We start from the raw sequence: 23,384 nt of genomic DNA on the forward strand, positions 1-23,384 counted from the left end.
ACATGCCGTACGTGGCACATGGCACTCATGCACTCACTGTGGCTTTTGTGGTTGCAGGGGCGATCGCAGGCATTGTTGACCAGCCGATGCAGAACTTCCAGAGGACAGCGGAAGCCCACGCCTCGGCAGGCCACAGAGCCAAGGGTGTCATCTCGGGCATGGGCAAGGGGATCATGGGGGTGTTCACCAAGCCCATCGGTGGAGCGGCCGAGCTCGTGTCCCGGACTGGCTATGGTAAGTTGGTGGCCAGCCAGCCTATCCGACCCGCACGCAGTGACAAGGTGATAACACTGTCTCGCTTCAGGGTAGAACTGCACTCCTGATCAACAACAGGCTGAGCCAGAGAAATGGAAGAGGAATCTCCCAGAATCTAATCTGTGGTATGACAGGTGTCAGAGGGCAGTGAAGGACACAGGGGCAAAACAAGGAGTTCCTCTTGTTCCCCAGGAGAAACTTGGGGGGACAGACCGACAGGAAGTAGCCTGTGAGGGACTGATGTGGATTCTTCACCTTCTTGGAGGGGGGCAGAGCAGTCCATGGGGACCACATGACTAAAACTGTGACCTGTCACCACTGGGGTATGGAGCTGGCCACCAAACAGTGTCAGATACCTCAGGACAGCTCCCCTGCTGGTCAGGCACTGGGCACTTGGTGTGGGCATACACAGGGTCTGCGTGCAGCACCCCCAGAAGCAGCCCTGAAGAGCTCACCCAGGCACAAGCATGGGGGCCTCCTGCCCCAGTGCCCCTGAGCTGCACCGAGGAGAAGCTGAGGCCTCCCTCACACACACACGCTGTGGAATCCCAGGCTGCTCTTGCCCATGGGCCCAGCAGTGGCAGGCAGCGGGTCCTTCATAAATTCTCTTGGCTTCGAAAATGTCCCGCCCCTCCCGGGTGCCCCTCGCTTATGTAAGAGCATCTCAGAGCAGGGCTTCACATGGCCTTTTGGGTTTCCATCACTCTTGTAAAACTTTTATGACTGCACTGAAGGTTTTACAAACCACTAACTCTTAGTCTAATGACTCTGCCTCGTTCATAAACATTTACAAGGCCTCAGAAAGCACACGGCCTGGGCCATCTCTGGCTCTGGAGGCTCTTTGGGGGCCCGTGGTTGCTGCTGGGTGCCCGCCTTTGGGACTGGCCCAAGGGACCGCACAAAGCCAGTCAGAATCCATGAGCACGCATAAATGGATGTGGCGGGGTGCTTCAGAGCTGTGTTGTCACTTAAGTGGTGTAGCTAGGAAAGCTGGGTGCCTATGTATGGGTTGTGTTTTAGTCTCTGACCAGCTCTAGCACAGATCCAATCAGGAAGCATCAGAATATTCAGCAAAGACATCAGTAAGTACCTCGCATAAAAATGCAAAGTGCTGTGTGAGTTGCTGCACCCAGCCGCTTGCCCCAAGTGCCGCTGTGTGCTTGGACTGGGCACATTCATCTAACTGCAGCTTGCCACCAGGTCAGGTCAGCGGGGACAAGAGCACTGTTCGGCCTAATGATCGTCAATATCAGTTCCCTTGCTTTCAAAGGTGTGACATTTCAGGTCTGCAGCATTTATGGGTGGCTCCAAGCAGATGACATCACTGTAGCACAGAACTGTTTTCCAGAAAAGGATGAGTAAAAGCCTCTTGCTTCTTTCAACACAGGTATCTTACATGGAGCCGGACTTTCTCAGCTTCCCAAGCAGCGCTGTCAGCCACACGACCTACAGGCCGACCAGGCCCCCAACGGTCACGTCAAATATGTCTGGTAAAATCGTTGAGGCACTGGCTCAGCTTTACAGCCATGTTACGGGCTGGTGCTCCTGGCCGGCCGTCGAGCACATGGGTCACACTCCCAGTGTGGTTTGCCAGTTTGGGCTCTGGCATCTTGGAAGCACAAAAGCATCCGAGGGCCAGGCAGAGCTCTGCTCCCCACCGCCCAGCCCCCGGGACTGCAACCCCCCCCCGGGACCAGCGTTTTAATTGGGGGCGGGGGAAAGAGGGGAGCTGGGACAAAGGAAATCTTTGTCCCCAGGAAGAATCTGCAACTCCACCTGAAGTTGGCAATCAGAGTGAAGACCCCTGGTTCTCTGTTGGGGGACCATGGGGGGGATGCGGGCCAGCCCTGGGGACAGTGAGCTCTAAGCTCCTGGTCTCTTCTCTGCTTCAACAGGAAGATGCTTCAGTCTCTGGGCAGACCGGAGGTCCACATGGCCCTGGACGTGCTTCTGGTGCGGGGCTCTGGCCAGGAGCATGAGGGCTGCTTGCTGCTGACATCAGAAGTGCTCTTTGTGGTGAGCGCCAGCGAGGACACACAGCAGCAGGCCTTCCCCGTTACCGAGATCAGCTGCGCACAGGACAGCCAGCAGTCCCACCTGCTCACCGTGCAGCTCAAACAGCCCAGAGTGGCCTGCGATATAGAGGTGCGTTCCCGCCAACAGCGCGATAGGGGCAGGCTGCCAATGGGGCAGGCACCCTGGCACTGAGGAGCTGCTGGACATAGGAGGGTGGGAGCGTGCGTTGTTGCCAGGGCAGAGGGACTCTGTAGAAACTCATGACTTAGCCAGAGTTTGGCTGGTGGAAGGCAGGATGCTGTCACAGGTGATCTGGGTGGAGCTTCAGAGTGAGGGGTTACGTGCCAGCCAGGACAACACCAGTGATCCCAGGCGACACTCCCTGGAGGCCTGGGCCACGCAGGAGTCCAGCTCGGTGACCACTCCATCCAGAGCCTTTGGGGTGCCCCCACCTTCTGCAGCCGTCTCCCCTTTTCCGTCAGATAATTCCCCATCCCCACGGTGGTCACCAGAAGTAGACAAGGAAGGGGTGCTCTCATTGAAGTGTTGGGGGTAAGAAGCGAGCCCTGTCCCAAGAAGTCCAACCCAGGGGAAGCAGGTGCTCTGGGCTCGTGCCTCACCGGGAATGGCCTGGCCCCTGGGGCCTGCCAGTGACCTAGGAGACAAGGGCCCTCTCCCGGTCCAACGGCTGAGTGAATCTGCCCCCCAGCAGGCCCAGCTCAATTCCTCCTTTCATTATTTTCTTCCTGATATGGGAGCTTGTGTCTCCCTCACACCCCTGTTTGGGTAAAATTATCTGAGGAGGTGGAAAGCAGCCAAGGACAACAACCCTGTACGATTTCTCTAGTTTCTTGGCTCACAATCAGTCAGGCTTTCAGCTGGGGCTTGGCACCAGGACTCTGCCGCTGCTGCCAGTTGATGACTTGCTGGGAATAAACAGAGGTCAGATGTCCAGGCTGCTTTACTGCATCTGCCACAGCCTCTGATCCAGTTGACAGGAGAGCAGAGCTGACCTGGCAGGTCCTCAGTCCCTAACAAGGAGAGTCCGCCTCCAAGGCCCTAACAGTCGCTGTGACTGCCCTGGGTCCTTCGCTTGCTCCTGCGCTGCGTGGCTAATCGCTCCCATCTTACAACAGTCCAGATGGGCTGTTCCTCTTCTGGAAGACTTCCTGTCTCTGCTGTGATCTCTCACGTGTCCAAGGACAGGCCTGGTAGGGCTTTCTCGAGGTGGGGAGGTGTCTCAGGGATGATGGCTGCGGTGGTCAGGGGTACAGACCATGAGACCAGGCTGAAGGGGCCAGCATGGCTGGCAGCAGGCAGGACAGCCCACCCGATGACCAACCCCGAGCACTGGGGACCTCTGGCCCCCGCACTGTCTACACTCTGTGCCCTCTCCTCAGCTCACAACCCCTGGCCCCAGTGTGACCTGCAGCCCCGCTCCCTCAGCATCAAGCTGCCTGGGTTTCTGGTTTGACAGAGCCCTGAGGCTGCTCTGATGCACTGTTGATGTGGGGGACGCTGCCCCGCTCACACCACTGCACTGCAATGCCCAAAGGTGTGACGAGGACCTTGACGTGAAGTGGCTCTTGTGACTTTCTGCTTTTGCCTTAGATGCTAGGAAACACAGCTCCTTTCAATTTTGGAAGGAATTAATTTGTAGTTGACATCATTCTGTGTATTCAAATATGGCAGGATTCAGCTTTTAAAAATCCACATTTGCTTTTCTTGCTTAAATGCAGCCATTTTTAGGGGTCATAATTGCTTAATATGCCTGGCACGTTACTGAAATCCCTTCTGAGAAGCTCAAAATGAGTCAGAAGGTCAATTTATTCCTTGGCCAGGTTCCTTTCACAACACGGGTTTTCCTGTGCTGCTGTTCAGGAGGAGCAATTAAGACTGTGTATTCAAAGCTTCCAGCTGAATCCTGGCCCCCTCAGTGATACCATCAGTGCTCCCGCTGGTGCACAGCTTTCATCTGTCAGTGCATCTTTAGGGGCCTTTTCTTTCCAAGCTGAAAAGCAGGCGACCCAAACTAACGGGTGCCGCCTGTCCTGCTCCGACAGGCCCCGTTCCCGTCTCGCTGCCGCTCGGCAGCAGTTCCGCAGCCCTACACCGCCAAAGCACAGCAGTTCTTTACATCACCACTACTTAGCGTACTTAAGAGCCCTTGTTAAATGTTTACAGTTCAGGCGCTGCGGTCCGCCAGCGTTCCCAGGTAAGAGCCACAGGAAGGCCAGCGGCTGGCTGCCTGTCCCCACCAGGGGCGCGCTCGCTGCTCCACTTGATCTCCACACGAGATCGCTGCAGGACCTGTGTGCGAGGGATTTATAGCTCCAGCCGCCTTTGATGGGTACTTTCTCAGAAAATCTCACTTAAGCGCTGAGGTAGTATATCTCAACTCTCCTGTTCAAGTTCCACTGAAGATGAGCCAGACTTTTATGAACCATAAATGTACTTTGTATCCTCCCCTTTTCCATAAAAATTTCCCCTTCCTCTGCCCAGTTTTTCTATTTTCTCTGGCTTTAAACCCTGGTATTTATAAAAACAAAATGTTACAGTTTGAAAGGTATTTCTCTCTCTGCTGTGTCCAAAGCCACTCTTAAAGGAGTGCTCGTTCACTGTTTGGGGGGGAGGGGCGAAGGGAGTGGGGAGGTGAGATAATTTTTTTTTTTTACCTAAGAGGTTCAGGTTTCAGGTGCCAAGTTTAATGCTGGTTAGATTTAGGCAGAGGAAAGGCCTCTTCCGTTTATTCCCAGTAAAGGGCACTGGCAGGCAGGTGCTTGAATGGTTACTGAAAGAATGCCCTGCAATAAGATGGTTAACTTAAACAACCATATGCTATGCCCCAATGACGCTTACCCTAAGACAGGCTGTCCTGTTGGCACACCACAGTAGAAACAGGAAGCCATTTTGATAAAATGACCTCACGGCACAAGACAAGCACTCAGCTGTGGAAGTCTCACTGACAGGATTTGGCAAGTGACAATCTCTTTTGGGGTTCTAGGTGGATGGAGCGCGAGAGAGACTGTCAGAACAACAGTACAACAGGCTTGTGGACTACGTCACCGCAACGGCCTGTCACCTGGCCCCCAGCTGCTCCTCCACCCAAACACCTTGCCCTGTGGTGGCTGTGGAACCCCCTCCCTCCACGGTGAAGACATACCACTACTTGGTGGATCCACATTTTGCTCAGGTCTTCATAAGTAAATTTTCCATGGTGAAAAATAAAGCCCTGAGGAAAGGGTTCCCGTGAGACCGAGGCCTGGCTTCCTGCTTGTGTACTGCAGCCAGTGTGCGCACCAAGCTTGGACAGTGGGGAAGAAGTGGAGTAACAAAAACTGCTTCTCTTCCAAAATGGGAATAATGTACAGAATCCTGTTACATTCCAACTACACACTGAAATGCATTCCTTTTTGTTCTATAATGCCATGTGTAAAACTTTCCACTATAACTTGGATCCAACCACTCTATAAAGTAAAATGTCGTCAGAAGTTAGAAAGGAAATATCAGTTAATTTCATTCCAGATTACATCTGGGTGGGGACAGAGACATAGCCTCTGCCTGACAACCCTCAGTGCTGGAGAGGTTTAGATTCTTTAACACTGTTAACTCTTAGATGTAATGGTAACTCTTAGCTACATATATTTTGGCTTTAGAGTCTGCTAATTACTGAGATTTTCAAGTCTGATAACACTCCTGATGCATTTTGGAAGAAAAGTTTTTCCAGTTTTACTAGGCAAGCTCAGAGTGAACCTATCAAGCTTCCGAGGATCCCCCTGATGCACTGCAGGGGGAATCAAGAACTTCAGCATGAGTGCCAACAAAGACCAGTCCACAGGTCATTCTGCTGGACAGACTTGGTAAGGCACCAAATATTCCCAGTATCTAAGGATGGACCTGGCTCAAATGCCCAGGTCACCAGAAATCTTAAAATCAAAGCATGCTCTATTACATCCACACGTGGGGCTATAACTTGGTGAAATGCCAAGAAAATGTCCACTGATCTTTAGCTTAACCGTCACATGTTGTTGGGCCTAAGATGTCATTATGTAACTTACTGAAACAGAATGTTGAAGAGATCACTGAGGTTAAGTAAACATGACACTGACTCACATAGGGACGTAACAGCTTATCAATTTCCAGACTATTTTTAAGAATGTAAATATGTATTTTTATCTTTTATGGTAATTTTGCATACTGCTTCTAAGAACTGTTAATATGAAGAATGTTTAAATAAAAAGCATCCTTGAGTTATCAGGGGTTTTAAAAAATGCAATCTCATTGATACCTCAATTTAATACAGGTTACATAAGAGACAACTTAATACTTAAGCTGGGAGCAGAGCAAGACAGCAGCTGAATGAGACACTAGCAGGAGTTCCTCATGCACTGACAAGAGCTATCGCAGCCTGCAGAGACCACAGTGCCTGATGTCGGCACAGCAGGACACGTGCAAGGGGGAGGAACAAGCTGCCTAACCTCTCCCAGCTCCAAGGGCACAGCAGAGAAACACCTCACCTGAGGGAGGGAGAACAGATTAAATCCAGACTCGCGACTTGAAACCTCATACCAGTCCTGCTCAGTGAAACCTGGAGCCAGACAGACCCCCCCATGACCTCTCTCCCCTTTCTAGCCAGGTCTGCCATGTATACCAACCTCCAGGCGACAGTGGGCCAGGACTCCACTGCTAGGAAGGAAATGAGAAGGGCAGCTCAGTACCAGGCCTTCCAGGTGAAGGCCAGCGACTGGCAAAGCCCACAGGCCTCCACCCCAACCAGTGCTGAGATGCAGCCTATAGACTCAGCCCAGCATCAGGCGGAGACATGTGCCATAGCGGGGTAAACCAAAACTGAGCCAAAAAAGAAAAGGATTTTCAAAATAAAAGGCATTCCTGAGTCATTACTTGTCAATGACAAACAAATGTAAATGGATTAAATCTCCCAATGCTATCCAGACTGACTTCAGGAAAAAGACAATCAAATTCCATGCAAATGAAAACCAAACAAGGAACAGTAGCTAAGACAAACTTCAAGGCAAAACTATTAAGACAGGATCACTAAATAAGGATCAATTCATCAAGATATATAACAGTTATAAATAAATGTATATGCACCTAATGGTGAGTGTGTGATTCTGTAAACCAAAGGGGGAAGAGGTCTAATAAACCACAGGAGACTAACACCTCATTCTGACCCAGGCTCATAAACCCAAACAAAAAGCAACATCACAGAAACATCCTTTAAACTACACACCACTCAAATGGCTCTTACCAGACATTAAACAGCACACTGCACATTCCATAGGACAGATCATATATACGGACCAAGAAACAAAAAACCCTCAAAACCCATAGGAATCCTATTTGATCTCTTCTGACCCAAATGGTATAAAAAAAAAACAAGAAATTTTGGAAATTTTAGTAACATGAAACAAATTCATGGAGACTAAACCTACTTCTGAGTAAACAATGGGACACTATAAAGAGAAAAAAGGATGGATATTTAAAAATTCCTTGTAACAAAAATGGAAAAACAATATACCAAAACAGGAAAATCAACAACAGTAGTAAGAGTCTACAGCATAAGCACTTAGATTCAATGAAGAATCCTACAATACACCTGAAGAACTCACAAAGATCAGAGCAGAAACAACTGAACACCTGGAATACAAAGGATCAATGAACAATGAAATGGTGGGTTCACGGGTTTTTTGGGGGGGACCTTCAAACACACCAACAACAAAAGCCATTATTATTGATACCACAGATATACAAAAGATTACTGGATATGTTTACTCATTAAAGTCTCCAATTAACGGGAAAACCTAGAAGAAATGGATGTACTTCAGGACACAACTCCCCAAAATTAAAGCACGAAGAAGTCTAAACAATGACATAAAAATATCCCAACAAAGAACAAGAAGTAGATAGCATCACTGCTGAACTCTATTAAACTTGAAGATGATTATTACTACTACTTTAAAACTATCCCAAAACATTGAAAGGGAAGAAATTCTTCTAAATTCAGTCTGTAAGATCAGCATTACCCTTGACCCAAAACAAGGGACACAAGAGAAAAACTATATACCAATTCCCCTAGGAACAGCAATACAAAAATTCTCAACAATATTAACAAATTCCCCAGCACATTAAAAAGATCCATTACTACGATAAAGTGTGTTTATTTCAGGGAGCCAAAGCTGGCTCAATATACACAAATCAGAAATTGTAGTGTATCACAGAATAAAGGATGAACATCGGGATGGGGTTATGGGGTAGCCTATTGGTACAGCCTACACCTATGGCAACCCTGCTGCTACAGCTCCAGCTCCATAATGATCTGGGAAAGCAACTAAAGATGCCCCGGCATCCACAGCAGGCCTAAATGGAGTTCCAGGGTCCAGGCTTCAGCCTGGCCAGCCGCAGGTGTTGCAGCCATTTGGGAAGAGAACTAGCAGATGGAAGATCTCTGTCCGCCCCTCCTTCTCTCCATAAATCTGTCTTTCAAGCATATAAATTAAAACAAACAAACAAAAAGACCAAAAAACATGACTAGGGTAGGCACTGAGTCTAGACCAGAGCCTAGACCCGAGGGTGGTTCAGCTGCAGGCCCTTGGCAGCACAAAGGTGCTCTAACCTCACAGTAGAAGCTAACAGCCTACAGCCTTGGTCAGCATTCTTGGGTTTTACACCCAGCTCTGGCTGAACTCCAGGATTCTGCCCCTTCTGTGGGAGACCTAGAAATGATTTCCTATTTTCAGCCCAGCTACAGCTATTACAGGTGTGTTTGAAAAGAATCAGTGGATGAGAGCAACCAAATTAAAAAACAAATTAATGAGCTTATAAGCTTGTAATTAATGTTGTAGCATTTGAGAACATGAACTATCCACTCATGACAAGAAAAAAGTTACACAAAGAACAGACCTCAACATAATAAAGGCCATGCAAATCCACAGCCAGCATCACACTGAAAGCAGAAGATAATTGTGTTTCCGAGATCTGGAATCAGAATGATATCCACTCTCACAGCTCGTATCCAACGTAGCATGAAAAATTAGCCCATGCAATTAGGCAAAATAAACGTTAAATAATGCAGAAAGCCAAATTTTCTGCAGATGACTTTTTAAACTGAAAAAAAAAAAAAAAAAAAAACCCAGGAGACTTCACCATGTCTTTAAAAACTGACAAATTCAGTAAAGCTGCAGAATACAAAAAAAAAGAAAATCAGCATTTTTACCAGTAACAACTCTGCTAAAAAGCATGAAAGCAATACTATTCATAGTAACTCTCCCCCTAAAAACATGGTATAAATCTCACCAAGCATGTGGAAGACTCCTACAAAAATTAGGTATAAATGAAGGAAACTGGAAATACAAGAAAAAATATGAGAAGACCTCCCATGATCATAAACTGAAAGAATAAATATTATACTGTACATAGGGGCTAAGCTGTTGCCTGTATTGCTGGCATTCTGTATTAGTGCACGTTGGGACTCCCAGTTGTTCCACTTCTAATCCTGCTCCCTGCTAATGCACCAGGGAAGAAGAGAATGGCCCATGTGCCTGGGGCCCTGTACCCACATGGGCGACCTGGAAGAAGCTCCAGGCTTCAGCCTGGCCCAGCCCCAGCTGTTGTGGCTATTTGGGGACATTAACCAGTGGATGGAAAACACCTCTCTGCTTCTGTGCAACTCTTTCAAGTAAATAAAACAAATCTTTTAAAGACAATAAAATGTACACACTAGCCAAAGCAATTTATCAGGTTCCACTCAATCTCCATCAAAATACCAATTGAATGCTCTACAGACTTAGACAAACCATTCTAATAACCATATGGAAGTTCCAAAGACAATGAATAGTAAAAGCAATCACGAGCGAAAGCAGCAATTTGGAAGCATCATGGTATTTTTTTTTTTTAAGATTTATTTTTATTGCAAAGTCAGATACACAGAGAGGAAGATCTTTCATCTGATGATTCACTCCCCAAGAGACTGCAATAGACGGTAAGGAACCAATCTGAGCCAGGAGCCAAGAGCCTCTAGGTCTCACGCGGGTGCAGGATCCCAAGGCTTTGGGCTGTCCTTGACTGCTTTCCAGCACACAAGCAGGGAGCTGGATGGGAAGTGGGGCTGCCGGGATTAGAACCAGTGCCCATATGGGATCCTGGTGCTTTCAGGTCAAGGATTTTAGCCACCAGGCCATTGTGCCGGGCCCTCATCATGGTATCTTATTTTAAAACATACTACAGAGCTGTAGGCAGCAAAGCTGAAGTACCAAAGTATGTTACTTCCCTAAATGCCATGTAGAAGACAGAACAAGATAGATTTCAGAAATGAATTCACACACTTATAGCAAAGTGATTCACCAAAGTGCCAAAACCACAGTGAGAAGTCTCAACAATGCACTGAGAAACCTGCTATCCATATGCCTAAGGAAATGTGAATCTTCCCTCTCATCTTTCACTCAGTACAAAATTCTATTCAAAATGGACCCAAGACCTAAATGCTGGCACAATAGCTCAATTGGCTGATCCTCTATCTACAAATGCCAGCATCTCATATGGATACTGATTCATGTACTGGCTGCTCCACTTCCCATTCAACTCCCTGCTTGTGGCCTGGAAGTGCAGCAGAGGATGGGATGGCCCAAAGCCTTGCGACCCTGCACCCACAGGGGAGACTTAAAGAGGGGCGTGGCTCCTGGTTTCACATAAGCTTAGCTCCAGCCATTGCAGCCATATGGAGCGTGAACCAGCAAATGGAAGATCTCTCCTTCATCTCTGCTTATCTCTGTATATCTGCCTTTCCAGTAACAATTTAAAAAATTCATACACTGAAACTACTAAAAAAAAAAAAAAGGGTAAGGAAAACACTTCAAGACACTGGTCCACCCAATTTTTTTTATTACCCATCAAAAATACAATATAATCCCAAGGAACATGGGATTATAGCAAACGAAAAAGTTTCTACACAGTAGAGCAAGCCATCCACAGTAAGGCGATTCCCCAGAGAAAATGGCTGCAAACTTTCGACTGAGAAAGGATTTATGTCCAGGATATATATATCAGAACTCAGGAACAACCAAGACATTTAAAAGAAATGGGCCGGGCCCGGCGCAGTGGCGCAAGTGGTTAAGTCCTCGCCTTGCACGCCCGGGATCCCATATGGGCACCGGTTCTAATCCCGGCAGCCCCACTTCCCTTCCAGCTCCCTGCCTGTGGCCCGGGAAGGCAGTCGAGGACGGCCCAAGGCTTTGGGACCCTGCACCCACGTGGGAGACCTAAAAGAGGCTCCTGGCTTCGGATCGGCATAGTATCGGCTGTTGCGGCTCACTTGGGGAGTGAATCATCGGACGGAAGATCTTCCTCTCTGTATCTCCTCTCTCTCTGTATCTCCTCTCTCTCTGTATCTCCTCTCTGTATATCCGCCTTTCCAATAAAAATAATGAAAATAAATCTTTAAAAAAAAATAAAAGAAATGGGCCAAGAAACTGAATAGGTGCCTCTCAAAAGAAATACAAATTGTCAATAAACATATGAGAAGATGTTTAACATCACTAGCCACCAGGTTCATAAATGCAAATCAAAACCATAATGTAACATTATCTCATGCTAGTTAGAATGGCTATTATCAAAGACAGAAAAACAGAGGGAAGCTGAATAATGGACCTCCAAATACAGAAGTATTAAGGGCTTGTGTTCCACAAAACAGAGCAAGTAAGTTTCCAGCCATGCAGTACAAACGTGGAAGATCCTGGGAAAGGCACTGGTAAGCAGCACACAGGAGCCAGACAAAGGCTGCCTGCTCGATCAGTTCACACTGTGTCCATGTGCTATTTCGTACCCCTTCAAAATGGGTACATATTTGCATGTTGGTCCAAAATTTTTTAGCTAAAATGTTGTACGTTAATGGTAAGACCAATACTGGAGGTGGAAAACGTGTGAAGAGGAAGGAATTCTTACAGATGGTTGGTGGGAATGTGAACTAGCACGTTTATAGAAAACAGCTCAGAAATTTCTCTAAAAATAGAGCTACTACATGACTCAGCTACACCAGTTCCACATATATCGCCAAAGGAAATGGAATCAGTACAAGACACCTGTGCTCCTATATTCACTGCAGCACCATTCACAGAGCCAAGATACAAATCAACCTGGTGTGCATCAATGGATGAATAAACAAAATATTGTGTACATGCATACATTATTCAGTTATAGAAAAGAATGAAATACCGACAGCTACAGTGAAAGAGAGAGAACTTGGTATCAGTATGTTAACTGAGAAAAGCTAGACACAAACTACCACACCATTTTCTCAAACACTGAGGCTTAAAAAAATCCACCCAGGCAAGGCTCAGTAGCCTAGTGGCTAATGTCCACGTCTTGCATGCACCAGGATCCCATACTCCCAACTCCCTCTTTGTGGCCTGAGAAAGCAGTCAAGGACGGTCCAAAGCCTTGGGACCCTGTACCCATATAGGAGATCTGGAAGAAGCTGCTGGCTCCTGACTCAGATTGGCTCAGCTCCAGCCATTGTTGCCACTTAGGGAATGAACCAGCAGACAGAAGATCCTTCTGTCTCTCCTCTCTGTATATCTGACTCCAATAAAAAGTAAATAAATTTTAAAAATAAAAAAACCACCTGTACTTAGAACAGTGAATGCTAGAGAGAAGACAACTAATGAGTAACAAAACAGAAGTATGAGTTCTAGTATTCACAGAGGACTACAGTTCATGGTAATATACTACATATATTACATATGACACACAGAACTAGAAGAAAGGGGCTGGTAAGCTCCAAACAGCAAAAAAAAAAAAAACAAAAAAAACCACCCTGATTTATCAGCTTACTCCAAATACAAGTCTTAAAAAAGGGCACTGTACCCAATTAAACGTACAATATATTAATCAAGAATGTGTTGGTTTTAACATCAGCAAGAGTCAGAGTTTTCATGCCACTAAAGTGATGGTCAGTGATTAAACTAGCTTTTCATAAAATTAACTTCAAAAGATCTACTTTTAGCATAAGCAGGGCAAGGTCCTAGGATCCCCACTGAAGTCAGCACACCTCATCATGAGCAGACATTAGTTCTACTAACAGAACTCAACGGAGTATTTTTCTGCATTCTATAATCATGTTGTAAGCTCTTCAGTAAAGCACTTCATCTGTCTGGTGGTAGCAGGACTATCAGATAATGGCAATGAAGCCTATGAAAGATTTTATTGGATGGGCTAAGACTTATTTGTATGAAAGGCATAGGGACAGAGGACAGAGAGCCCATCCTTTCATTTGCTGATTCTTACTCCAAATAGCCTTAGCAGCTGGAGTCGGGCAGAGCTGTAGCCAGAAGCCCAATCTTCCTCTGAGTCTCACACAGGTTCCAACAATCCGAGTACTTGAGACTCCTCTTCCTACTTGCCCAGGGACATTAGTAAATAGGCGTACTGGAAACAGAGCAAGCCGGATTCAAACTAGAACTCCAATGTAAGTAACTCCAATACCACAACACTGCTGCTGTTGCTATTTCTTGAAACCACTTCAATCCAGGGTCCCAGAACTAAACTGCACCAAGGATTATCTCAGTGAAATGAACAAATTATTAGAGCATTGAAAGATGTACTGAGGGAAATGGCACTGTGGCTTAGCACACTGGGTCACTGCATAGAAGGCCAGCCACCGACATGCTGTGCCAGTTTCTCCAGGCTGCTCCACTTCTGATCCAACTCCCTGCTAGTATACCTGGAAGAGCTGGGCCAAAACCTTTGGTTCCTGCACTCACCCAGGCTTCAGCCTGACCCATTGAGGCCACTGGAGAAATGAACCAGCAGATGGACGATCTTTCTTGATCTCTCCCTTTCTACAGTTCTGCCTTGCAAATAACTCTTTCCCCAAAACAAGTATTAAAAAGAAATGTTTACAACACACTAGAATCTGGTTGCTTTCACATCCTTCATGAATAGAATCCCAGCAATCGTGCTGCTTCTGAGCACCCTGAAATATGACCAGAATCATGATCAGAGACTTACTGTCCAGAGAATTTATTTATTTATCAACAGACTATTCCTTATTCCACTTGTTTAATGTTTCATAGTTCAGGAACACAGGTCAGTGATGAACTTCGAAAGAATTCAGTCCAAAGCAATGCTGTGGAGAGAAACAAAATGGCTTTAAGTTAACAAGTGAAGTCGGTTTGGTCTTCCCAGTGAGCCCCACTGGTGCCCACTCCCCTTCAGCTCAGGAGCAGCCTTGTTCTTTTCCCCCCAAGCTCCATGACCATCCAAGCTAGTATCCTTGCTTTATTCTCACTCTTCAACAAATTGAGTGCGTTCCTTCCCCAGCACATCCCACTCCAGTCCCACTGTTCTTTAAACAAAGGAAGCTCACTGCTCCGAATTCTGCCCGTCTCCACATCCAGGTTTCTTTTTCTTACTGGTTTATTTTTAAATGCAACCAATGTTGTCTGAATAAATAAGGATAAGAATCTAGCAAATATATACAAATCAGCCTAATAAAGTCTTCTAATTAGGAAGTGAATGCTCACTATGGAAACTTGGAAACAAAGTCAAAAGAAAACAGCAATGTGAAGATTATAACACAACCATTAATATTTTTCCTTTCATTACTAATGGATATGACATTCAATGGAATGAAAAAAAAAGTCCTAAATTTCTTACACTGCCAAACACTGAAGTTCGATTTTCTGTTACAAATACTTGGTGTATATATCTGCTTTAATTTCAGATATTTCCCTTAGATAAAACAACCTTTGTAATATTACAGAATCAAACCTTATATTGAAGATGTCACTTTATAATGTGAATTCCCCTTAGATCTTTCACAAAACTGCAGGCCTCCTCCCCAGCCAAAGATCTTGGCAGGATATTTCTATATTTCACAGCAGTGCAGCTTAAATGATTGGGAAAGTGTCTGGAAAATGGAAAATTCACATTCTTCAAAAAAACTATTTAGAGGGCTTAAATCCAGACACTGCAGGCTGCCTAAGTCACTGGTTCCCATTTTGTCCAACTCGCCCTGTCGGGAACGATGGCATCATTTGTATGATCAGGTTAGAAGCTACAGGATGCACCAAGTTGATGCAACAGCATGAGCGCTGTAGGGTCACAGCAGACTCAGGTATCTGCAGGAGATGACAGGCAGGGGTACAGATTATATACTGAGGTAGAGTGGGTAAAGTGGTGCATTCCATTTAGGTGTCTGTTTCTGTCGTAGTTGCTCCACTTCCCAATCCAGCTCCCTGCCAATGACCTGGGAAAGCAGTGGAGGATTGGCCCAAGTCCTCAGGCCCCTGCACCCATGTGGCAGACCAAGAAGCAGCTCCTGGTTCAAAAAAAAAAACAAAAAAACACAGAGCTATGGCTACTGCAGTCATTTGGCATTTGGAACTGAATTAGCAAATCGAAGACCTGTCTCCCTGGTTCCCAAACTTTCTCTTTACTGCCTTTCAAAAAAATAAATATATAAAAGGGAAAGATAGATAGATCATGGGCTGAGGAAAATAACAGCACTAAAGCTCCAGAAGGAAGCAAGGGTGAAATTCTTAGGAACGAAAGCAGCTGTATGAAAGGAAACTTCAGGGAGTTCCTGAAACAACGGTTTTTTAAAAATCGGCTTAGCGGGGCCCGGCGCAGTGGCGCAAGTGGTTAAGGTCCTCGCCTTGCACGCCCAGGATCCCATATGGGCGCCGGTTCTAATCCCGGCAGCCCCGCTTCCCTTCCAGCTCCCTGCTTGTGGCCTGGGAAAGCAGTCGAGGACAGCCCAAAGCTTTGGGAACCTGCACCCGCGTGGGAGACCCGAAAGAGGCTCCTGGCTTCGGACCAGCATAGTATCGGCCCGTTGCGCTCACTTGGGGAGTGAATCATCGGATGGAAGATCTTCCTCTCTGTCTCTCCTCTCTGTATATCCGCCTTTCCAATAAAAAAAATAACAAAAATAAATCTTTAAAAAAAAAAAAAATCAGCTTAGCGGCACATGTTTAGCCTAGCAGTTAAGATGGTGCACCTCATGCCAGATCATGCCAAGAGCGCTTGGCTCCCAGTCCTCACTCTGGCTCCTGACCCCAGCTTCCTGGCAATGCAGACCCAAAGGCTCAAGGCCCTAGGTTCTTTGTGGAATCCTGAACTGCATTCCTGGCTCTGGACCCACCCCTGCCCCAGAAGCCACAGGCATTTAGAGAGTAAACCAGCAGAGAACGGGTACAGCTCTCATACATTTTTGTTTTCAAAGATGTATGTATTTGAAAGACAGAAGAAACAGATCTTCCATCTGCAGTTTCACTTGCAAAGTGACTGCAATGGTCAAGGATGAGCCAAACCGAAGCCAGGTGCTTCACCTGGGTCGCCCATGTGGGTGGAGGGGACCCAGCATTTGGCCCATTTTGTGCCGCTTTTCCCACGTCATTAGCTGGAAGCCAGATGGGAGATGGAGCTGCCAGGACAAACCAGCACCCAAACGAAGTGCCGGCACAGCAGGTGGTAGCATACTTTCTGCACCATACTGCCAATCCCTAAAAAGCATTCTTTGAAAAACGGAAGTTTATTTTAATGCAAGTTTTTTAATCCATACATAAAAGGAACTGTCATGAAAATGTATAGTATGACAAAACTATACAAGCATTTCAAAAAGCTTTTGCACCAAAATAAACACCTTTGAACTTTCTGAAGTACCTACATCTACAGGCAAAGTGGAACAAAAGCCTGGCTGCACAAGCCCAGGAGATGCACTCCCCAAAAGCCTGTGCCAAGACCCCAAGTCTTTGTGTCAGACTGCTCAAGGTAGAGTCCCCCAGCACCAGGCAAAATGGCAGCTTTACTCAAACCACATTTCAAAGAATCACAAGACATACAAATAAAACAAACACAGCTTATTCAAAGGGAAAAACCTCCACAATCCTAAGAAATGTGGTCTCTGACTTAATCCTCAACATTCGGAAATTCATACAAGATATGAAAAATCACTCATGGGTTTCAAAATTTTATTACAAAAATTAATGTAATTTTTCTCTTTTTTGAAATATCTTTAGGATTTTATAGGAGAAAAATTTTAGGATAAATGATAGCTTTTTTTTACATGTCATGCATCTTCAGAAGTGAGAAAATAGGGACAATCACTCTTTTTTTAAACTAGCATACTAAAACATGATTATTTAAAAGACAAAGTTATAGAGAGGAAGGGAGACAGATGGGAGGGTTGGATGGAAAGGGGAGAAGAGGTGAGGAGAAAGAGTATAATTCCCTGGCTGGTTCACTCCCCAAATGGCCACCCAGCCCTCCCACTTGGGAAGCAAGGCAGCTAGGACATGAAGCAGAGCACACATGGAATACTGGCACTGCAAGCAGAGAATAAACCACAGTACCACAACACTGTCCCCAAAACTGTATTCTTAGCATCAGGAATGCAGAAGTATGACTGGAAGAAAAGAGTTACTTGCTGGTAGTAAGTTAGTGGGAAATTAATAAGGCCTGTTTGGATACTTCTCTGCATCCCTTTAGAGCTTCTCATATTTAATGGGCTGGATAAGAAACTGACTCAACAGGTTAAACCTCCACCTGCTAGAGCTAGGAACCTATGGGCACTAGTTCTAAACTCCACTACCCCACTTCCCTTCCAGCTCCCTGTTTGTGATCTAGGAAACAGCTGAGGACAGCCCAAAGCCTTAGGACCCTGCATCTGCATAGGAAACCCAGAAGTAGCTCCTGGCTTTAGATGGCTCAGCTCTGGCCATTAAGGCAACATGGGGAGTGAGTCAGTGAATGCAAGATCTTTCCACCTCTCCTCCTCTCTGCAAATTTGCCTTTCAAAAAAAAAAGGGGGGGGCGTGGGCGCCAGTTCTAGTCCCGGCAGCCCCCGCTTCCCTTCCAGCTCCCTGCCTGTGGCCTGGGAAAGCAGTCAAGGACAGCCCAAAGCTTTGGGAACCTGCACCCGCGTGGGAAACCCGGAAGAGGCTCCTGGCTTCGGATTGGCATAGTATCGGCCCGTTGCGCTCACTTGGGGAGTGAATCATCGGACGGAAGATCTTCCTCTCTGTCTCTCCTCTCTGTATATCCGCCTTTCCAATAAAAAATAATAAAAATAAATCTTTAAAAAAAAAAATTAAAAGCCACTTGGTTGCCCATGTCTCTTTCTGCCTTTCAGAAACAAAATCAAATCCCATGGACAACTGCACATAAACTGGATAACCCAGATAAAGTAGATAAAATGTAAAAACACCCAGCTTACCAAGAAAAAACTCAGAAGATATGGATAACATGAACAAATCTATGACTATTAGGAAGATGAAACCAATCACTTTCCAAACCAGAAAACCACAGGACACCTGGTGAATTCTATCCAACATAAACAACATAAGTACCAACACCAACTTTTTTCTTTCAAAAAACGTCCCACCTGCATCCTATAAGGTCAGCATTACAGACAACCAAGTCACACAGCCTACAAGAATAACACTGATGGACACAAAATCCTTCACAAGGGAGCAGGTGTTTGGTACAAACAGTTAACTTGACCACTGGAATGCCTGCATGCCATGTCAGAATGCTTGGGTTCAAGTCTTGGCTTCCAATTCTAGCTTCCCACTAATGTATACTCTGGAAAATTCTCTATTTGCAGCTCTGTCCTTCAAGTATATGAAAAATAAACAGTAAAAGGGAAGGGGCAGGTACTGTTACAAAGCAAGTCACCACATCTTGGACACATGTGGACACTCACATCTCACTTAGGAGTGTCTGGGTTTGAATCCCACTTCAGCTTCCAATCAAACTTACTACTGATACACCTGGGAGTTCTTGGGATCATGGGAAACAGGATAATGGAATTCTCTGGCTGCTGACTTCAGTCTGGCCCAGCCACAGCTATGGTGGGCATGTGGGGAATGAACCAGAAGGTCAGAGATCTGTTTTCCTCTGTCACTTTGCCTTTCAAATAAACATGAGAACACACTAACTAGTAAGTTTTGTCCAAAATGTGGCAAAATTAGAACCTTTTGTGCAGTGTTAGCAAAATAAATCGCAAGCAATATAGGGGGGAAGAATAAAAAATTCTCCTATTGCAGTCTAGCATTCCATTTCTGAGCAAAGAGCTGAAAGCAAAGCCGCGAGGAGACATGTTCATTGCAGCACCATTCCCAACATAAAAAGCCAAAAGCAAACCAGAGTCAGAGGCGGATGGCTAAACATACCAACACAATGCAGTATTATTCAATCCCAAAAAGAAATGAAGTTCTAGAGTTGCTGTTTAACACTACAGATGATCAGTTTTGCAAGAGGAGAGCTCTGGAGATTGGTTAGTAACACTATGAAAGAAGTTAAGATGGTAAATTAAATGCTATTTGCATTTTTCCAATATTAAAAACATTTTTGGTAAAAGTTAACTTCAAAAACCCATTACCTTTCCATTCCCAGTCACTTTGTGCTCTGGAAGATGCCAGCCCGCCTCATCTCTTCAAAATCCTTCATGGAGTCATAATTCCTGTAGAAATCTGCATATGCCTTCTTCCTCGGCTCAGCCACAGCAAACTAAAAATGTAACAGCCTTTTAGGGTTTACCAGGTTACTGTAAATGCAGTAATTCAAGGTAAATTACAGAATGCCTGTGCCCACCTTTTAGTTTGAACTCTACATTTCTGAAGACAAGATGGAAGAACAGTTTTAGATCTGTGCCTTGGATAGGAAAACAGTCCTTTCTTGGGTGCATTTTGTGCAAGGCGGTTTAACTGGCAAATGCCAGTCAATGAGACTCAAAAAATTCAAAATGTATCAGGCAGAAATTCACTCTACCTTCTATGAATGCCTAAACATAACCCCTATAGAGACATGCCAAAATATCTTAATCCAATTTGCAACAATACAAATAGTAAAGAAGCCAGAGCTGAAGGGGTAACTATCTGCCTGTAACAGGAACAGCTTCTACCTTCCATGAAGAGTTCAAGGTGATTTACAGTACAACAGAGTATACATGCCCCCAAACTGGACACTGATTTGCTTTATTAATAACTCATGATGGCTACTAAGCACTTTTAGAAAAAAACCAAAAAAACCCTGAATTTGCTAAGTCTGTAGCACCATTAAGGAAAAAATGGAATTATGCTCATTTTGTGTTATCCTCATTTTGAGGATCCTGGAGAAGGGTGGGTGGAAAAAGAATAAAGACTCCAGAAGGGGACTGATGTTATGGCCCAGCAGGTTAAACCACCACTATAGTCCCAGATGCTGCATTTCCAATCTAGCCCCCTGCTAATGCACCTGGGAAAGCAGAAGATGGTCCAAGGACTTGGACCTGGACGGAGCTTCTGGCTCCTGGCTTCAACTCGGTCAGCTCTAAACCAGCAGGTGTGGGTCTCACCCTCTCTTCCCCTCCCATTAATTATAGCTTTCCAATACATTAACTAGAGGGCAGGTGGCTCAAACAGGATTTAATCCCAAATCTGTTACGTGGAACAAGATATTGCTTAAAGCATTTCCCATTATGAATTATAACTCAAATTACCAATCTCATCCCACATATGAAAACCACTAAGGAGGGCCGGTGTTGTGGCCTAACAGGTCAAGCTGCTACATGGAACAGCCGAACCCCAAAGGGAGGATTCAGGACAGCCTCTCCTGCCAGCAGGTCTGGCAGACAGCAAGTAACAGCCCTAGTACCTGGTTAGTCTCAACCATGGGAAGATGCTGATTGCAGTTTCTGCATCCTGGCTCCAGCCTGCCCTCACCTTCTCTGTGTAACTGTCTTTCAAATCAGTAACGTTTAACAAAATAAAGAATTAAAGAACCAGCCCCCCCCCCAAAAAAAGGTGTTAAACAGGTTGTTAAATAGCTACAAAAGCAGAGCCCGAAACTCCCTTATGGGCTAAATAAAGACAGCATGGTGAGCTTACACACCCTTCAACAGAAGAGTCATACATGTAACACGGAGCCTCTGATTAAAAACAAGTTCACAGAAGGCACAACACCGAGGTGGAACTCTGTTACTTTGAAGAAATGTCACAAACAGTACTGCCTTCCCCTCTGTTCTGTTCTGAAGGCACAGTCTAGCCCCTTGAGTGTCTTAATCTCAGCCCCCCAGAATGTAAGTATACAAAGTCTTCAGAGGTTAACCGATTATAAAATGAGGCTGCTGCTGTTCTGAGTCCTAATCCAGTAAGGTGTTGCTTGAGAAAACCCGGACACAAACAAACCCAGAGGCTCCAGAAAAGATAAGGCAGAGGAGGCACTGGGAAGACATCACACCTGCCCACGGGGATGACTGTCTCCCTAGCAAACACAGCTTCATTTAAACCTGGAGCCAGGACCGCCAGAGGCCCACGAGGCAGTTATGGGAGGGTCAGAGCACAGCAGCGCACTCCTGCTTAGAGGAAAAAAGATAAAAAGAACACTTTAAAACACACCCCTTGTGACAGGCAGAACCCAGAACAGAAGGCGTACCTTATACAGAGCCGCGGCGCTCAGGGCCACTGCAAAGGCTCCGACGATGTGAACTCGCAGGCGACGGGCTAGCAGGCCCCGCATCTGAGGCTTCGCCAAAGCACTGGGCGCCATGGTGGTGCACTGTCCTTCCTTCATAGCGGAGAGAGAAAACCTTAGCACCTGCATGAGGCATCCGAGCACCTCCGAGGGCATCCCGGGACCACAGCGCTTGGTGCCTCCTCCCACTAAGCCGGGGGCTGGCCCAAGGCTTAGGCCCCACTGACCACTCCAAGGCAGAGCGACACAGCACACCTGTCGCAGACAAGCAATAACGGCCGAGCCTCTCTCCCAGCTACAGCAAAGATCCGCAGCGCGCTAGGATGGGATGGACAGGTGCAAAATCTGACAGCCTTCTTTCAAACTTACTACCGATCCCTCCAACCGTCGCGGCAGCCCCGAGAGCTAGCAGGTGCAGGAAGCCTAACGCGGCCGGTCACTCAGCGGCTGCCTGCGAGGCCCTCGCCGCCCTAACTGCTCCTCCGTCCGGCCTCTCCCGGGGAGGCAGGCTTAGAGTGGAGGCGGACGGGAGAGCAGAAGGACAGTGCAGAAACCCAGGCCCTTCCGTCCAGCTTCCCAGCCCGAGCCCCAAAGCTGCCCCCAGCGAGCTGCCCCCTTCTCCCCACTTCGGGGCCAAATGCTGGGGACGCGCAACTCCGACGACCTAACCAAGGTCAAGGCCACTGCGGCGGGAACCGGGCTCCAGCCGGCCGACCCCGGAGTCCGCCGCTTCCTCGCGATCCCCTGCGCCCCGTCCGCCTTCGGCGGGGTCGCCTCGGCCTCCCGGCCCACCAGGCCCGCCGTTCCCCGGGGGTCGCTCGCCCCGGGCGCACAGCGGAGGTCGAAGCGGGCGAGAGGTTCGAGTCCTCACCGCCACGGCTCGGCTGCCGACTCCCGGACTCGGCTCCGAGGCGGAGAGAACGGGAGACGGCACGGGCGAGGACCGAAAGCGGCAGGACGGCGACCGAGAGCGGGACCCACCTCAGCACCAACGTCCTTCCCGGTCACCAGAGCAATGGACGCCGCACCGGCGGGGCGCAGGCGCGCAAGCGGCGTGCGCGCGCGAGGATCCGGCGACGGCGGCCGAAGGAGTCCAAACCTCGGCGCGCTTCCTGTCATTCTGGAGCGAAGCGGGTCAGTCAGCTGTGTGATCTTGGAAAGCCAGCCCTACCTTCTAAGATGGATTCCTTAGTAACTTGGAGATATTAATCTTACAATAGGGTTATGAACTTACTAAGAATGAAAAGCTATTTAACGTGAAAAAAAAAATCAACCTGGGCCGAGGAATTGCCCAAGATGAGTGTGCAAACCAGCGCTTTCATTGTAACCACGTCTACTCAAGACTACCGTTTGGTTTTGGCAAACAGTGAAAAAGCTGATTTCTAGCAGCTCAAATCTAGCGAACTGAGTCGGATATAAACAGGTTATCATCTATCCTAGCAGTGGGCACTCCAACAATTAACTCCCTGACACAGCCGAAAACAATTTGGATGGAAGGGCTGTTATTTTGTGAGGCTCTTACTAAAACACAGGTGTTTCAAGGGAATGCAAATAAAACTTCGTAGAAAGTGGGGTAGGAGGGTAAGACTTCGAGATCCTGGGTGACCCTAGATTTGGCAGTGTACCAAGTGAACTCAGCAAGC

At 46.8% G+C, this 23,384-nt stretch overlaps 2 protein-coding genes across 5 annotated transcripts in view; one reads left to right on the forward strand and one right to left on the reverse strand.

Moving 5' to 3' along the window:
* VPS13B (vacuolar protein sorting 13 homolog B) overlaps window positions 1–7,394 on the forward strand; it is a 595,475-nt gene extending 588,081 nt beyond the window's left edge. For both annotated transcript variants that reach the window (XM_040972638.1, XM_040972637.1), the window contains exons 59-62: window positions 58–234; window positions 1,643–1,745; window positions 2,151–2,400; window positions 5,276–7,394. In XM_040972638.1, coding sequence (XP_040828572.1) covers window positions 58–234; window positions 1,643–1,745; window positions 2,151–2,400; window positions 5,276–5,524 — 779 coding nt within the window. In that variant the 3' untranslated portion in view covers window positions 5,525–7,394. The remainder of the gene's footprint in view (window positions 1–57; window positions 235–1,642; window positions 1,746–2,150; window positions 2,401–5,275) is intronic.
* Window positions 7,395–14,288: 6,894 nt separating this feature from the next.
* On the reverse strand, window positions 14,289–22,787 carry LOC121151313 (cytochrome c oxidase subunit 6C). 3 transcript variants are annotated; one of them, XM_040972642.1, is made up of 4 exons: window positions 22,723–22,787; window positions 21,703–21,834; window positions 19,670–19,797; window positions 14,289–14,410 (listed from the first exon to the last, which is right to left on the reverse strand). In XM_040972642.1, the coding sequence occupies exons 2-3, from the start codon at window positions 21,814–21,816 to the stop codon at window positions 19,684–19,686; spliced, it is 228 nt and encodes a 75-aa protein (XP_040828576.1). In that variant the 5' UTR covers window positions 21,817–21,834; window positions 22,723–22,787; the 3' UTR covers window positions 14,289–14,410; window positions 19,670–19,683. The 3 variants fall into 3 exon arrangements, with proteins under 3 accessions (XP_040828576.1, XP_040828577.1, XP_040828575.1); XM_040972643.1 differs by having other exon boundaries at window positions 21,703–21,830; window positions 22,723–22,766; XM_040972641.1 differs by lacking the exon at window positions 22,723–22,787 and adding an exon at window positions 22,613–22,632.
* Window positions 22,788–23,384: the final 597 nt, after the last annotated feature.

The sequence above is a fragment of the Ochotona curzoniae genome, unplaced genomic scaffold (assembly GCF_017591425.1).
Source record: "Ochotona curzoniae isolate NIBS_2020 unplaced genomic scaffold, NIBS_Ocur_1.0 contig_2318, whole genome shotgun sequence".
In the NCBI taxonomy this organism is placed as follows: Eukaryota; Metazoa; Chordata; class Mammalia; order Lagomorpha; family Ochotonidae; genus Ochotona; species Ochotona curzoniae.

Bases quoted from the DNA above. Each gene is read 5' to 3' on its own strand.
- LOC121151313 (XM_040972642.1), bottom strand. From the start codon at position 21,816: ATGGCGCCCAGTGCTTTGGCGAAGCCTCAGATGCGGGGCCTGCTAGCC. The intron at 19,798-21,702 runs GTACGCCTTCTG...TTACATTTTTAG, and splicing joins GCGCCGCGGCTCTGTATAAG to TTTGCTGTGGCTGAGCCGAG.